The sequence below is a fragment of the Myotis myotis genome, unplaced genomic scaffold (genome assembly GCF_014108235.1).
Source record: "Myotis myotis isolate mMyoMyo1 unplaced genomic scaffold, mMyoMyo1.p scaffold_m19_p_18, whole genome shotgun sequence".
NCBI lineage: Eukaryota > Metazoa > Chordata > Mammalia > Chiroptera > Vespertilionidae > Myotis > Myotis myotis.
The window spans coordinates 8,411,340-8,425,945 of NW_023416322.1; the positions used below are offsets into that span (position 1 = coordinate 8,411,340).

Genomic DNA, 14,606 nt, shown 5'->3' on the forward strand with positions numbered 1-14,606 from the left:
GACACCAGTCACTTCTCACTGGGCCGGATGGGTGACTGGGGTGATGAAGTCTGACCCCACAGTGCAAGAACTTTCTTAGCACACACTTAGTTGAACATGTGACCTTGGTTTCAGCACTCCACTCAAACCAGAGGTTCTTACTCTTTTAGGGGGTATCAAGAGCTTTGGTACAAAGAACCCTGTTCTCAGAAAATAGAACGCTGCAACCAACAGAAGGACTGGTTGCTTTGATGCGCATTGTGGCCTCAATCGCCACCCCCCCCAACCCTATCGGCTCCCCCAGCCCAATCAGGGGTGGAGCTGGCCAGCCGACCTTCCACGCCCCACCCCCCACTCCACTGTCCTGGCCCCGATCGGCCCCAATCAGGTCGGGCCAGCTGGACCCCACCTGAGCATGAATTCAAGCACCAGGCCTCTAGTATCCATATATTTGTGAAATTTTCCAAACAGTTGAAAGGGGTGGGCAGCTATGAGCTTCTGCTCTACCCAAAGCTCAGTGCCTAAGAGAGAGAGTGTATGTGGCAGGCCCTTCCTGAAAGGTCTCATCTTGCTGCAGCAACAACAGAAACCCAGAGGGGCCAACCCAGTGCCCGCCTTCCCACCGTCCCTGGCTGGGCCCCTGGGTGCCCATCATGAACACCAGGACCTCTTAAAGCATTTGCCCCCGGAGCCTCCCCTGAGGATTCCGATTCAGTGGGTCTGAGCTGGGCCCTGGCCTCCGTGTTGGTTAAAAGCTGTTCAGGGAACTCTCATGAGCAGCCCCAGTTTGGAGCTCTTGTTCTGTGAACTCGAAATAGGCAGGTCGGCATCTCTGGTGTTGAGCCGGCCAAAGGCAGGCTGGACTGAGCCATCCGTGAGGATGAGCCCGGGTGGGCGCTGAGGGCTGGGCTGGCGCTCAGAGGCTCCTGAGGAAGGCCGTCTGCGCCATCTAACTCCTGCCTGTGCTGCCCTTGTCTTCCAGCCGCTCCCTACTGGCTGGACGAGCCCAAGAACCTTATCCTGGCTCCAGGCGAGGATGGCAGGCTGGTGTGTCGAGCCAATGGGAACCCGAAGCCCACTGTCCAGTGGATGGTGAATGGGGAACCTTTGCAATGTGAGTAACTAGCCTTCGTCTCCCCTGGCTGCTCTCTCTGCCATCAAAGGCTCCCGATCTTGTCCCTGTGGTGCCCCTGGTTGTTCCAGAAGTGAGGGAGCAGCCACCTCTTCGGACACCTCAAGAGGCAGGAAACCTGCCCTGTGCCTGCATGAGAGGGCAGGGGGCGGCCTGGGGTTTTCTCTGTGTTGAGGGCATTTCTGCTCCCTGGGGGTCTTTATCAATCTCTGCTTTGTGCCCTTAATAACTACAGAGCCCAGTTCAAGGTTTGGGGTCTGCGGCTGCATCTCCTGAGAGTTTGGGCTCTGAGTGATGTCTGGAGCTCGGAAGGTAGAGTAGAGCTCAGTAACCCGTTGTGGTTGGCTGCCCAGGTCCGCTTTCTGCTGAGGGCAAACGAGGAGGCAGGGTCACGGGACAATATGGACGATCGGGTCGGATATGAGGCAGCACCTCCCCATGAGAACAGAGCCGCCGTGCACTGTCCGGTGTACACAGACTTGGGGAGAGGTCGTCCTGCCTGGATGGCTGGAGTAGGGGAGTCCAAGGCCCCTTCAGCCAGAGGGCTTGGTCAAGATGGCCCATCATTCTCTCCAGGTGCATTTGCTTTTTAAAATGTCCTGTCATTACTTTCTCTAAGGGTCCGAGGGAATGCAAAAGGTGATGTCAACCAGATGGGGAAAAAAAAAATAGATGGCGAGAACTCAGAGCCTAACTCAAGAGCAGCCAGTAGGGAGGCAGGGGAGGCAGGTGCAGGAGAGGGTGAGAGCACCTTTTTAGACCCTTACTGTGTTCCAGCGACTGCACTAGGTGCTGCAGCCCTGTTCTCTCTTTAACTTCACATACTAACGATGAAGAAGCAAGGCTCTGGTGGTGCCATGAACTGCCCGAGGTCACGTGGCCAGTAAGGAGGAAGCTGTGGGTTGCTATGGGAACGCAGCATGCCTACACCACCTAGCACTGAGCACACATTTATCCCCAGTGACTGTCCCTCCCCTGGACGCAGCAGAGACAGGGACGTGCCTGTGGGGACGTGCCTGTCCTGACAACCTTTGGAGACAAGGCAAACAAAGGCTGTAAACGTCAGAGCCCCCAGGACTCGCAGCTGAGCCGTGGCCCTGGAAAGGGCACCCGTCCCTTACGGGGAGTGACCGGAGGAAAGGTGGGGCCTTGAGCATCGCTGGGCAAGGCGTTAAGTCGCTGGCATTGCCTGCCTCGGGCCTTTTTGCTGAGTGCGGAAGGGTGATAAGGATGCTGACCTTGACTTCACTTACCGCCTGCTGACTCCCCAGTTCCGGCTCAGACTCGCTATCTGGGGAGTGGCGCCCACGGGCCAGACCCTGGGTCCTCCTCGGTCGACTGCCGCGGTCAGTCTGAGCGATCCTGGATGAGTTCACGGACTGAGTAAGCCCAGTCCTCTGGCCCAGTCCGGAAATCTCACAGACGAACGTCACCTTCCGGTGATGAAAGATGAGAAAAGCGGCAGCTCTTAACATTTCTAGAAAACGTGTATTGTACAGCCGTTACCTTTCTCTTCTCCTAACCCTCCAGACAGGGGAGCGGTGGGAGTACTGCCTCTCCATTTGGCAGGTGAAGGAAATGAGGCCCAGAAAGACTGGATTTGCCCCAGATTCCCAGCCGGATGCACCCGTGGGCGTGGAATGTTCCCTCTGCATGTGGGAAACCTTGCCTGGGACCGTGGGGTAGCTTTGGCAGGTAGAAGGACTGTGCGGTCTTTAGCAGGTGTAACTTGGTGAACGTCTGCAGAAAGCTCTGCTCTGAGGATGGGCAAGTGGCAGGCCTACCTGGTTCCTTGGTGCTTCGTCCTTTTCCGAGCAGACTTAAGTATATGCACATTGCATTAAACTATTCACAACAGTGATCATCAGTAGGGGCCGGGCCTGCCAGCGACTTTACACCTGCCTGCAAGCTCAGGCCATCCTCATAAAAGCCCCACAAGGTGGTAGTTAACCCCCTTCTGCCGACCGACCGGAAACTGATGCTGGCAGGAATCTGGTTAGAACTCAGACCCCTTTCTGTTGCCACAGCTGATGGGTCAAGCCACACCTGCCCAGCTGCTACGGAGGTTGAGCAGGAATTCTTATCCCCGTTGGACAGACTGAGAAATAAACTCCAGAAATGCACACCCCACACGGTGGTGGGGCCGGAGCGGGGTCTTCTGCGAGCCTTCCGGCGCTGCTGCCTCCGTGACACCCCGTCGTGCTGGGGAGCCCCGCGCAGAGCCCCAGGTTCCCCTCGCCTGCCCTCCCCCGTTTCTCACAAGAAGCGTCTCTCCTCTCTGTAGCGGCACCGCCCAACCCAAACCGCGAGGTGGCCGGGGACACCATCATCTTCCGGGACACGCAGATCAGCAGCAGGGCCGTGTACCAGTGCAACACCTCCAACGAGCACGGCTACCTGCTGGCCAACGCCTTCGTCAGCGTGCTGGGTGCGTGTCCCGTCCCCCCGCGCCCCTGCAGCGCCGCTTCTCCGGGTGGTCATGTCACGCGTGGGCTCACGTTCCTCTCCGGAGACCGGCCGGGCTGGCGGGGGAAGCGTGGGGACTGGAGATGAGATGTGTGGGGAGGAGGAAGGGCTTAAAACCCACAGAGCCGGGTGTGCAGACAGAGTGCATTCCCCGCCGGAAGTCAGCCTCGGTCCCTCCTTCCCTGGTGTCACCCAGCGGGCCTGTCTCTGTCTCGTCTCCTTGGGGTGTCCATGCTGACTGTCCTGGGCTCTCAGCGGGTCGCAGAGCGGGAGGGGTCCTGAGATGTTTGCAGCACTCCCGGAGCAGGGAGGGGCGGTGGAGGGGCAGGTGCAGAACCTGCTGGATAATTTGGGTTGGAAAGAGGGTAGGTCGGGAATAGGGAAGCTACCTCCTTCCTCGCCTACCCCTTCGAGGCTTTTTAGAGGAGCCACGTGGTTAGGGGCAGGTGTGGCGCTTGGAAAGCTGCTGTTGGGAGGAAGCACGTAGAGATAAGACCAACGGGAAAGGGGTGGAAGAGTGAGACCCCCACCCAAGAGCCCTTGTCTGGGAATTGCAGACGTGCCGCCTCGCATGATGTCCCCACGGAACCAGCTCATCCGGGTGATCCTGTACAACCGCACACGGCTGGACTGTCCCTTCTTCGGGTCCCCCATCCCCACACTCCGATGGTAAGTCCCGGGAGACCAGGCCTCCCAGCAGGGGTCATCTGCCTCACCCTTTGTCATTCCCATCTGCCCATAATAAGTATTTGGCAAGGCCTGGGCACCTTTAAGGGGCAAAGCTGGGAGGAAGTTGGCAGATCAGCTGGGTCAACCCCCTTGTTGTGCGTAGAAGGAAACCGAGGCCCGGGGAGGGGCAGACACTGGCCGGGGCTACTCCATGGTTGGACGAGGGCTCCAGGCTCCGAGTGCGGGGCTGCTCCCGCTGCCCACACCGTCTCTCTCGCGTGGTTGGCCCCGGGGCGCGGGGCCAGTCCTTTCTCAGTGTGTGGTGTGTTCTGCTGCTGTGTTGTGAGGTTTAAGAATGGGCAAGGGAGCAACCTGGATGGTGGCAACTACCACGTCTACGAGAACGGCAGCCTGGAAATCAAGATGATCCGCAAAGAGGACCAAGGCATCTACACCTGTGTCGCCACCAACATCCTGGGCAAAGCCGAGAACCAGGTCCGCCTGGAGGTCAAAGGTAAAGAAGGGGTTGGCAGGTGGAGGGCGGGGGACGGGGGTGGAGCTGGGGAAGGAAGCTGTCTTCTCAGGTTACCCCGCTTGTGTTTCACTTTGGAAATGCACACGCCTAATGTCTGATCCCTAGCGGGACACTCCCAGGGGGTCTGTGGTTCTCCCAGGGCTTCCAGCTGGCCTGGGTGCCGGGACAACACTGAGTCCTGTTCACCTGGTCCCCCCTGGCATTAGGAAGGACAGCCTACCCACCCCGGCTTCCACCGCCACCCCAGGAATTGCATCATATCTTCCCGAGCCAGATAGAGAGGATTTGGGGTGGTTTACTGTCTAGGATCACCCACACCAGGCTTTCCCCCATTCACGCAATGGGAGACTGTTTCTCCGCCTCCCCCGCTCGGTCTACCCTGGAGCTCATGCCTGTCACACGGGGTCCACGCTGGGGTGACGGGCAGAGAGCGTGTCAGTGCCGAGCGCCCGCTTTCTCCGCAGACCCCACCAGGATCTTCCGGATGCCTGAGGACCAGGTCGTCAAAAGGGGCACCACCGTGCAGCTGGAGTGCCGGGTCAAGCACGACCCCTCCCTGAAGCTCACGGTCTCCTGGCTGAAGGACGACCAGCCGCTCTACATCGGGAACAGGTCTCCGCTCCGCCCTAGCCCCTTCCTGGTGCTGGTCCGGGGTTCGAGACACTGCAGAACCTAGGGATAGGGCGCCTGTGTCCTGCCTGTCCCTGAGGAGCTGCTGGGCTGGGCAGGATGGCTTCAGGGGAGACACCCCCCCCCCCCCGCACCCTCTTCCTCTCTCCCATCAGCTCTCTGCTTCCCTTTCCTTCTCTTTCCAACTCCTTTCTCTCCTCACTGTTCTCCCCTCGCTCCTTCTCTTTTCCTCCTTCCTTTATTGTGACCCTTCCCTCCTCTTCTGCATCACAGCCAGGAGCCCCCCTCCCCAGCTTCCGCTCTGCCCGCAGCGCCCCTGTTCTCCAGCAGAGGACAGGGTTGGCCCGAGCCAACTAGGACCACTGGGCGTTTTGCTAGCCCCAAGCCTGCCTGCCCCCTTCCTCATCCCAGATGTGGATTTAATGGGTGTCGGGGAGGGGAGGGCTGGGCACCAACAGTGTGTACACCTGCCCGCAGGTGTCTCTATTGTGCAGTCAAGGTCAGAGCCTCCCTCCGCAGGGCCCTTTGCGGTACCTTCTCGCACTTCTGGGCCCTGAGGTTGCCTTAGGCACCAGCTGTTCCCAAGGACCATCTGGGTTTTTGTGGGGGCGCCCCCTGAGGGCAGGCACATCCTGGCACTCACTTGCTGCTTACCCTGCCTGCTCTTTGGTGCCCTTCCTCTAGGGGAGACAGTGCAGAGACCAGCCTGGGCTGGGGATAGAGCTGGAGAATGGGATGAGGAGGGGTCTCCACTGCCTTTTGGGAGTGGTTCTAAGGTGGGAGGGAGCGCAGCACAGGAAGGCACAGAGAGCAGGTGTCATTGGAGGACTGAGCGGCCTCTCCCGTGTTCCTTCTCCCCTTTATTGAGCACCCTAAGTGCTGGAGAACAGCCTGTCTCTCCCGGGCATCCCCCGTGGGGCTCATGTCCCCTAGTGGCTGCCCAGCCCAGCCTGGGGCTCCCCTCCCCCTCCGACTCACCCCCCATCCAGGGAGAAAGCAGCAGGCGGTGCCCAGCACTCCCCTTGTCTCTCCCGTTTCCCCCCACTTGCCCTCCTCCCAACCCTCGGTGCCTTTGCAGGATGAAGAAGGAGGATGACTCCCTGACCATCTTCGGGGTGGCTGAGCGGGACCAGGGCAGCTACACGTGCGTCGCCAGCACGGAGCTGGACCAAGACCTGGCCAAGGCCTACCTCACCGTGCTAGGTAACTGCCGCTGCCCGTGGCCCTGACTCCTCGCCCTTCCTGCAGCCACAGCGGCCGGGGCCCGGGACAGCCCTGTGGTCCACGAGCTGCCAGCTGTGGCAGTCTCCTGCCTTTGATCTAAGGGTTAGGACGCTGCTCCTGGCGAAAGAAGCTGTGTTCGATGACTTGCCTCCTAAGTAGAGCTATTAACTCCCCGTGTTCTCACCTGCATGAGAGCGGGAGGGTGGACAGGGGTCCTGTGATGGTCATTTTTACCAACTTTACAGCTAACTCTAAACCACTAAGTTCATTAAAACGATCCATCATTGAAGCAAGACTGAACTTTGTGTTTGTCCTTCCAACACCTCTGCTGGCCTTCCCCCCTCCCCGCCTCCCGATGGAATTTCACAGGGCGCTGTGCACTCAGCAGGGCGACCCGACCTTGTCCAGGCCGTGCTGGACATACGAAGCCATCCCAACCTGGGGAGTGAGCCGGTCCTGTCCAGGGAGGCAAAGTGCCCATTGTCCCTCATCACCTCTGTCTTCTCTCCGGGCCCCACTGCCCTTACTCTTAGTGCACTCTTGTCCCTTCCCCAGTGGAGGCACACGGTCCCAGGAGATGGGGATCAGGGCTGATGGTGGCCCTGGGACAGGAAGGAGGTGATGGGGCCCAGGGTGATGGGGCCCTGGGATGGGAGGGTGATGGGCTCAGGGTGATGGGGGCCCTGGGAGAGGAGGGAGATGGGCTCAGGGTGATGGGGGCCCTGGGACAGGAGGGAGATGGTCTCAGGGTGATGGGGCCCTGGGACAGGAGGGAGATGGGCACAGGGTGATGGGGGCCCTGGGAGAGGAGGGAGATGGGCTCAGGGTGATGGGGCCCTGGGACAGGAGGGAGATGAGCACAGGGTGATGGGGGCCCTGGGAGAGGAGGGAGATGGGCTCAGGGTGATGGGGGCCCTGGGACAGGAGGGAGATGGTCTCAGGGTGATGGGGCCCTGGGACAGGAGGGAGATGGTCTCAGGGTGATGGGGCCCTGGGACAGGAGGGAGATGGGCACAGGGTGATGGGGGCCCTGGGAGAGGAGGGAGATGGGCTCAGGGTGATGGGGGCCCTGGGACAGGAGGGAGATGGGCTCAGGGTGATGGGGGCCCTGGGACAGGAGGGAGATGGGCTCAGGGTGATGGGGGCCCTGGGACAGGAGGGAGATGGGCACAGGGTGATGGGGGCCCTGGGACAGGAGGGAGATGGGCTCAGGGTGGTGGGGGCCCTGGGACAGAAGGGCGATGGGGGCACAGGAGGCCTCTAGGGGTGAGGGCTCTGTGGAAGGAGGGGAAGCCGTGGGGAAACTTGTTGCAGGGGCAGCTCTCCCAGCCTTGGCCGCCTGCTCCCACCCTTTTGGAACACCTCTAACCCCAGATAACCAGCTAACCTAGTTAACCGTCTTACCTTTGCAGCTGATCAGACCACTCCAACTAACCGTTTGGCTGCCCTCCCCAAAGGTAATTCATACTAATCGGGACCCTGGCCCAGCCCTCGCTAGGCCCAGGTAGGGTGGGGTCTCAGGGGAGAGCACTGCCCAGGAGGTGCTGGGTGGGCGGTACGTCGCCCCCACCCCCTGCCCAATCCGCTCCCTCCCCGAGCATCACAGCCTGGCTTCCTGCTCCAGGTTGAGCTTAGACATCCTTGACTGCCTTTTCTCCTGCGTCCCTGACCTCTCACCTCTCACCATGCCCACGGGGAGGCCTGTTCTCTTCTTTGGCCTCGGACATACCTGTGGCCCCCTTGCTTCGAACCATCTGTGGGCCCACGTTTCCTGCAGCCTCTCCATGTCCAGCACTATGTACCCACAAACAGTCTGCACACACGAATGGGGGCTCACCTTCCAGATTCTTCCAGCGATCGGCCAACATGTGGAAATGGCTGGTTCACGGAGCCATAGAGGGGGAAGTTATGCCACCCCACCAGTCCGTGGGGCATGGCTTTATCCCCAGGCCGGGATGGCACTCACACCCACTAAGGCAGCCCAGTGAGACTGAAGCCCCAAAACGGTGCTGCCTCCCCGCTGGTCGGAAGCCTGCTGGGCTCCTGTCCTGTCCATCCCTGTGCGACCACATCCCCATCTCCTCCCTGGCCTGGTCCCCTTCCTCCCTCCCATGCCCTGAGCCTGCCTGCCTCGCTCAGCACCCACACACCCTCTGGCTCCTGCCCCTCAGAGCCGTGGCGTACAGAGTAGAAAATAATAATCCTGAGAAAACGAGACCAAGTCCACATTCCTCGCTGGCTTTCCTAAATGTGAACACGCGTCTAGTGAAAAGCATTCCCAAGTGCTTGCCCTCCAAGATACCTGCAGGAATGGGACGGCCGGTCCGACTCTCTCTGTGCCCTGCATCCTTGGGTGCTCTTGGAGAGGGAGGTGGGACCGGAGTCTCCTCTTTGTTCTCCCTTGACCCCCTGAGGGATGGGGTGGTCCCTGTGCTGACCCTCCAGGGCAGGCTGGGGGTGGGCCCTGCTGTGGTGGCCTCCGCCCTCCAGGGACCTGTCCATGGGTGTGGCCAGGGCTGGGGCCACCACAAGGACGGGCTGGCTCTAACTCGGGAGTCCTGCGCGGTGTCTTCTCCCTCTGCTGCCAGGACGGCCGGACAGACCGCGGGACCTGGAGCTCACCGACCTGGCCGAGAGGAGCGTGAGGCTGACCTGGATCCCAGGGGACGATAACAACAGCCCCATCACAGGTCAGCCAGGGCCCTGCGCTCCGGGCCAGAGAAGAGGGTGGGGGCAGCTGGGAGCTCGGAGGCCTGGCCCTGGGGTCGGTCCCCGTCCGCCTCACTTGGCCCGTGCCCTGGGCTGTTTGCAGACCCCACGGAAGCCTTGTCTCCCTTTCAGTGTCTCGATAGGAACCCTCCCTGTGCCCCTCTCTACCAGGGAGGTTATGGAGAGAATGAAAACCATGGGGGATGCTTTCAGGAAGAAGTCAGCTGACTCAGCCCCTGAAGCAGCTGACTGTCTTCCTTGCCCTCAGACTATGTGGTCCAGTTCGAAGAGGACCAGTTCCAGCCAGGGGTGTGGCACGACCATTCCAAGTTCCCAGGCAGCGTCAACTCGGCCGTCCTGCAGCTGTCCCCGTACGTCAACTACCAGTTCCGGGTCATTGCTGTCAACGAGGTCGGCAGCAGCCACCCCAGCCTCCCGTCCGAGCGCTACAGAACCAGCGGGGCCCGTGAGTACCCGAGGGCTCACCCACGGCGGCGCTGGAGCAGGCACCCTGAGCTCCCACTGGGTGCCCCCAGCCCCCAGCTGTGTGGATTTGGGGCAAGTTCCTTAACGTCTCCAAGGCTTGGCTCCCTCATCTGTACTATCAGCACGGTGCCAGAGGGGCTGCGGTGAGGATTCCATTGAAAATGCGAGCACTCGTGTTAACTGTCATTTTTATTATTACTAATCCTGTATAATAAAAGGATAGTATGCAAATCGTCCCCTCGACCAAGAGTTCAACCAGGGGGCGAGGCCAGTAGGGGGAAGGGAGGGAGGCCCCAGCCGGCAGCTGCCAAGGACCCTACCAGGGCATGATTTTCGTGCACTGGGCCTCTAGTGTTATTAATAATTTCGATGGTCTGCTTGGAAGAGAAGAGCTGTGGCAAACACTTGCAGCAGAAATGTGTAACCTGGTATTTTATCAGATTTCTTTTCCTGGGTAATATTTAGATTTCTGAAATCACACTGGCTCATTGACATCCCCAAAACGTTAAATGCTGGGGTGAACCCGCCTGCTATTAAATATGTGCTATTAGCCACATATTTAGTGGCTAATCCACGAAGGGGATGATCCACGAGTTGGCTATTTGGGCATCTAAAGTGTGAAAAGCCCCATGACAGGTCTGTCTGAGAGGCATTGCAATTGAGAGGGGTTAATGAGCTAGGCCGTGGTCGGCAAACTGCGGTTCGCGAGCCACATGCGGCTCTTTGGCCCCTTGAGTGTGGCTCTTCCTAAACCTTAGGAGTACCCTAATTAAGTTAATAACAGTGTACCTATCTATATAGTTTAAGTTTAAAAAATTTGGCTCTCAAAAGAAATTTCAATCGTTGTACTGTTGATATTTGGCTCTGTTGACTAATGAGTCTGCCGGCTGCTGAGCTAGGCAGACACGGCCCACACGTGAGACACGGCAGAGCATGTTCCATTGCCCATGAGACGGGAGAGCAGAGAGACACAGAGGAACAGCGTAGGAGAGACCAGGCAGGTGGGAGGGAGCCAGGTGCTCACTACGCCCTGGACACATTGGACTTGAACTTTGTGCCAATTTGGGTTCCAGCCCCTGAGTCCAATCCCAGCGACGTGAAAGGAGAGGGGACCAGAAAGAACAACATGGAGATCACGTGGACGGTGAGTGTCCCCCAGCCCAGCCTCGAAGGCAGCCGTGTGCACCTGGGACCCCTCGCCCTTTATGCCTTTGACACCCCAAGGCCACAGGCTGGCTCAGATGCCTGGCTGGTTTGGTGGCCACTCCTCTGCGTTGGGCGTCCAGAAACCAAGCGGGAGCGTGTCTAGACAAGATTTAGGACAGGAGAGCCGCGCAGAGGTGGTTGGGGCAGCCTGGCAAAACCATAGAGAGCCAGCAAAATAAAACGGGCTTCTTTCTTCAGAAGAAGGAGGGGTTGAGCCCTAGCCGGTTTGGCTCAGTGGATAGAGCGTTGGCCTGTAGACCAAAGGGTCCTGGGTTCAATTCCGGCCAAGGGGACGTACCTTGGTTGCAGGCTCCTTCCCAGCCCAGGCCCCGGTCAGGGCGCATGCAGGAGGCAATCAATCGATGTGATTCTCTCACATCGATATTTCTCTGTCCTTCTCTCTTCCACTCTAAAAATCAATGGGAAAAATATCCTCGTGTGAGGATTAAAAGAAGAAGGAGGAGGAGGAGGGGTTGAGGTTGGACTGGGAATGACTGGGCATAAACACCATGCTCGCATGGGTGTGTTCTGGGTCCTTTCACGAGATTGCTGGGAGTGAGGAGAGGCTGGCAGCTGGCGTTGTCAGCGTAGACCTTCTCGCAGTCAGGACTAGAGAACTCCAGGCCAGGTTTGAAGAACCCCATCTTCACTTTGGCTCACTGACTACATTTCCAAATCAGAATTGGATGTGTCACCTCAAAGTGACTTCCTTAAAAAATATTTTTTTATTGATTTCAGAGAGGATGGGAGAGAGAGATAGAAATATCAATGATGAGAGAGAATCATAGGTGGGCTGCCTCCTGCACACCCCACACTGGGGCTTGAGCTTACAACCTGGGCATGTGCCCTGACCCCTGACTGGAAATCGAACTGTGACCTCCTGGCTCATAGGTCGACATTCAACCACTGAGCCATGCCGGACAGGCATCAGAATGACTTGTTTTCAAACTTAGCTGCTGAAATGCACTTCTGTGCTATGGCCATGCATCAAGGAAACAGGACACACAGGGTTGGGAGTCCAGACCATCCCCATCCTGCTTGAGGGCCTGGTCTCCCAGCAGCCTCAGCAGCGGGGCCTGGCCAATCCCAGACGCCGGCACATCCTCAGGGCTGTGCAGGGTCTGCTCCAGGTCCACACTCCATCCTGTGCCTGGGACTGCTTGCCGCTGGAGCAGGCCCTTAGGGAGCAGAGGGCAGAGCTCCGCCCACTCTGAGAGGGCTGGGACCTGTTGGGAGGTCAGGGCAGACCTGTGTGCACTCAGGAGAGCTGAAGTCGGCTCTGTAACTTTGAGTTCACGGGCAGGAGGCATGCAGTGGCTAACCCAGAGCTCATGCCTTTCTGACTTTGGAGAATATTATATTATCATCCTTATTTTCTCTTGTTGCTCCACCGTAGGAAAGAGTCCTGTCCAAAATAAGGCTTTTGCTCCCTATGCACTTGCACACGTGGGAGTCGCGGTGATGAGGTCCTGGGGGACGCCTTTGTCACAGAAAATCTGTGTGCTGCTGGGTTCATGGGACTCGGCTCTTGGAGGACTCAGTGAGGGTGGGGGCTGGGCAGCGTTGGGCAGATCGGGAGGGGTGCCTGGGGAGAAGGAGGGGTGCCTGGGCCCCCCACCTGCCCCTCCACCTCTGCCCTCTGTCTCTCCCTGCCCAGCCCATGAATGCCACCTCCGCCTTTGGCCCCAACCTGCGCTACATCGTCAAGTGGCGGCGGAAGGAGACTCGAGAGACCTGGAACAACGCCACAGTGTGGGGCTCCCGCTACGTGGTAGGGCAGACCCCTGTCTACGTGCCCTATGAGATCCGAGTGCAGGCCGAAAATGACTTTGGGAAGGGCCCGGAGCCAGACACGGTCATCGGCTACTCTGGAGAAGATTGTGAGTATCTTCCCCCGGCCCCCACCCAGGGCCCTCCCGGCTGGGCTGCATAAGGGCCATGCTCACAGACTAGGGACCTGGGGGTGGGTCGTGGGACTTCCCAGAACTGGGAGGACAGCTAGTTCCCGGGAAAGAGGAAGCAGCGACCTACATAGCAACAGATGGGCCCTCATGGTGTTGGGAGCGGAAGTGCGTCATCTGGACACCAGTTAAAATTACTCAGTGTCATCATCTAGCCCAACACTCTCATTTTATGGATGTGAACACAGGCCCCGCGAGGACAATGTTGGCCATATTACACAACAGCAAGTGCTGGGCGTGAAAATCGAACCTAGGCCTTCTGATCTGCCCATTGCCAATCCTCGCTGCACCAAAAAAGACTTCAGGACTGTGTATCCCGAGGAACCATTAGCTCTCCCAGGAAGCAGGGCCACGGGCCAGACTCCTCCCCAGGCTCCCCCGGGCAGCCTTCGGGGATGGAGAAGGTCTGCAGAGCCTCAGACTGGAGCCACCCAGACCAGCCTCCTGCCCGCATTCCCAGGGATGTTCTCACCCGCAGAATTGAGCATAAAAAGAGAAGTCCCTTAGGGGCTTGCACTGGGTGAATCAATGAGATTCTGGACATATATGTGGAAGCAGGTGCCTGGCTTCCCAGGCGGTGTGGCTTCTTTGTCCCCAGCACATCGATCCGGTAGACAGCTGAGCAAGGCAGGAGAGGCAGTGGCACACCACCACCCCACCCCACCCCCCACCCCCGCTCAGGGTGATTTGTACCCCAGTGGGTCTGGGTCTGATCTAAGAAGAGATCATGGCAAGGGGGGGCGGGGGGCTGGGGAGAGTCTGAGGGAGGAGTGGAGTCACAGGGGCAACGCTGGAGTCAGGGGCCGGGCCAGCAATGTTTGAACAGTGAGATGGGAAGAAGTGAGGTTTGGGCCCTGTGAGGTGATTGTGGATTGAACCCACTTGGGACATAAGGGGCGGGGGGCAGGTCAGCAGGCCCTCTGTCCATCCCACTCCTCATCTCCATGGTGGCAGACACTTCTGGACAGGAGACTACTGGATGGCAAGTATGGAATGGGCAGCATCTGGTCATGAACTTCATGGACCGCCCCATAGTCTCCATTGCATCTGTCTACTCTGTGGCCTCTGCTCTGATGGCGTAGAAGGGATGAGGCCGAGCTGCTTCTGCAGCAGAATGGAGAAAGGGGGCAGGAATCAGTTATGGGGAAGGGAGCGGCCCTCCCATTCCAGGTAGTCATGGATAAGGTGCCTTTATTCTGGTGGTAGTTTCCTGGCAGGAAGCAAATGCCACTTAAAGCGGACTATTTCTGATGTAAGCACAGCACTGAGGGGAAACAGCACAGTATGGTGACCACCTGGAGGGCTAGGGGATGACTCTGAGCCTTGAAGGGGCAGGAGGTGAGTCCCATGCCATTGAGGGCCACTCACGGGAGCCGGGGCCTTGGGCAGAAGAATGCAACGCTGTCGACCGTCAGCCCCACAAACAGGCAGCAAGGGGCATAGCTACCTCTCCTGCCCCAGGATCTCCTGTTGGCACCCATTGGGCAAACACATCCGGAAACCTGAGGACAAGGGAGCCCAGCTGACTTGGTCCAGGAAGGGCAGCCTCCTGGGACATGCAGCAGGGTGGGGAAGGGTGGAGAAGCAGTGGAGGGGCAAACGGAGACTG

The 14,606-nt window shown here is 58.9% G+C and overlaps 1 protein-coding gene across 18 annotated transcripts in view; it reads left to right on the forward strand.

The window, feature by feature from the left end:
* Nucleotides 1-14,606, forward strand: part of NFASC (neurofascin) — a 181,257-nt gene that overhangs the window by 128,881 nt on the left and 37,770 nt on the right. For 12 of the 18 annotated variants that reach the window (XM_036344413.1, XM_036344419.1, XM_036344420.1 and 9 more), the window contains 11 exons: nucleotides 962-1,093; nucleotides 3,396-3,539; nucleotides 4,135-4,246; nucleotides 4,594-4,760; nucleotides 5,246-5,393; nucleotides 6,490-6,614; nucleotides 8,048-8,092; nucleotides 9,224-9,325; nucleotides 9,613-9,810; nucleotides 10,904-10,974; nucleotides 12,694-12,916. In XM_036344413.1, coding sequence (XP_036200306.1) covers nucleotides 962-1,093; nucleotides 3,396-3,539; nucleotides 4,135-4,246; nucleotides 4,594-4,760; nucleotides 5,246-5,393; nucleotides 6,490-6,614; nucleotides 8,048-8,092; nucleotides 9,224-9,325; nucleotides 9,613-9,810; nucleotides 10,904-10,974; nucleotides 12,694-12,916 — 1,467 coding nt within the window. Of the gene's footprint in view, nucleotides 1-961; nucleotides 1,094-3,395; nucleotides 3,540-4,134; nucleotides 4,247-4,593; nucleotides 4,761-5,245; nucleotides 5,394-6,489; nucleotides 6,905-8,047; nucleotides 8,093-9,223; nucleotides 9,326-9,612; nucleotides 9,811-10,903; nucleotides 10,975-12,693; nucleotides 12,917-14,606 lie in introns of those variants that run through there. The other 6 variants (XM_036344416.1, XM_036344422.1, XM_036344423.1 and 3 more) reach the window with 2 other exon arrangements.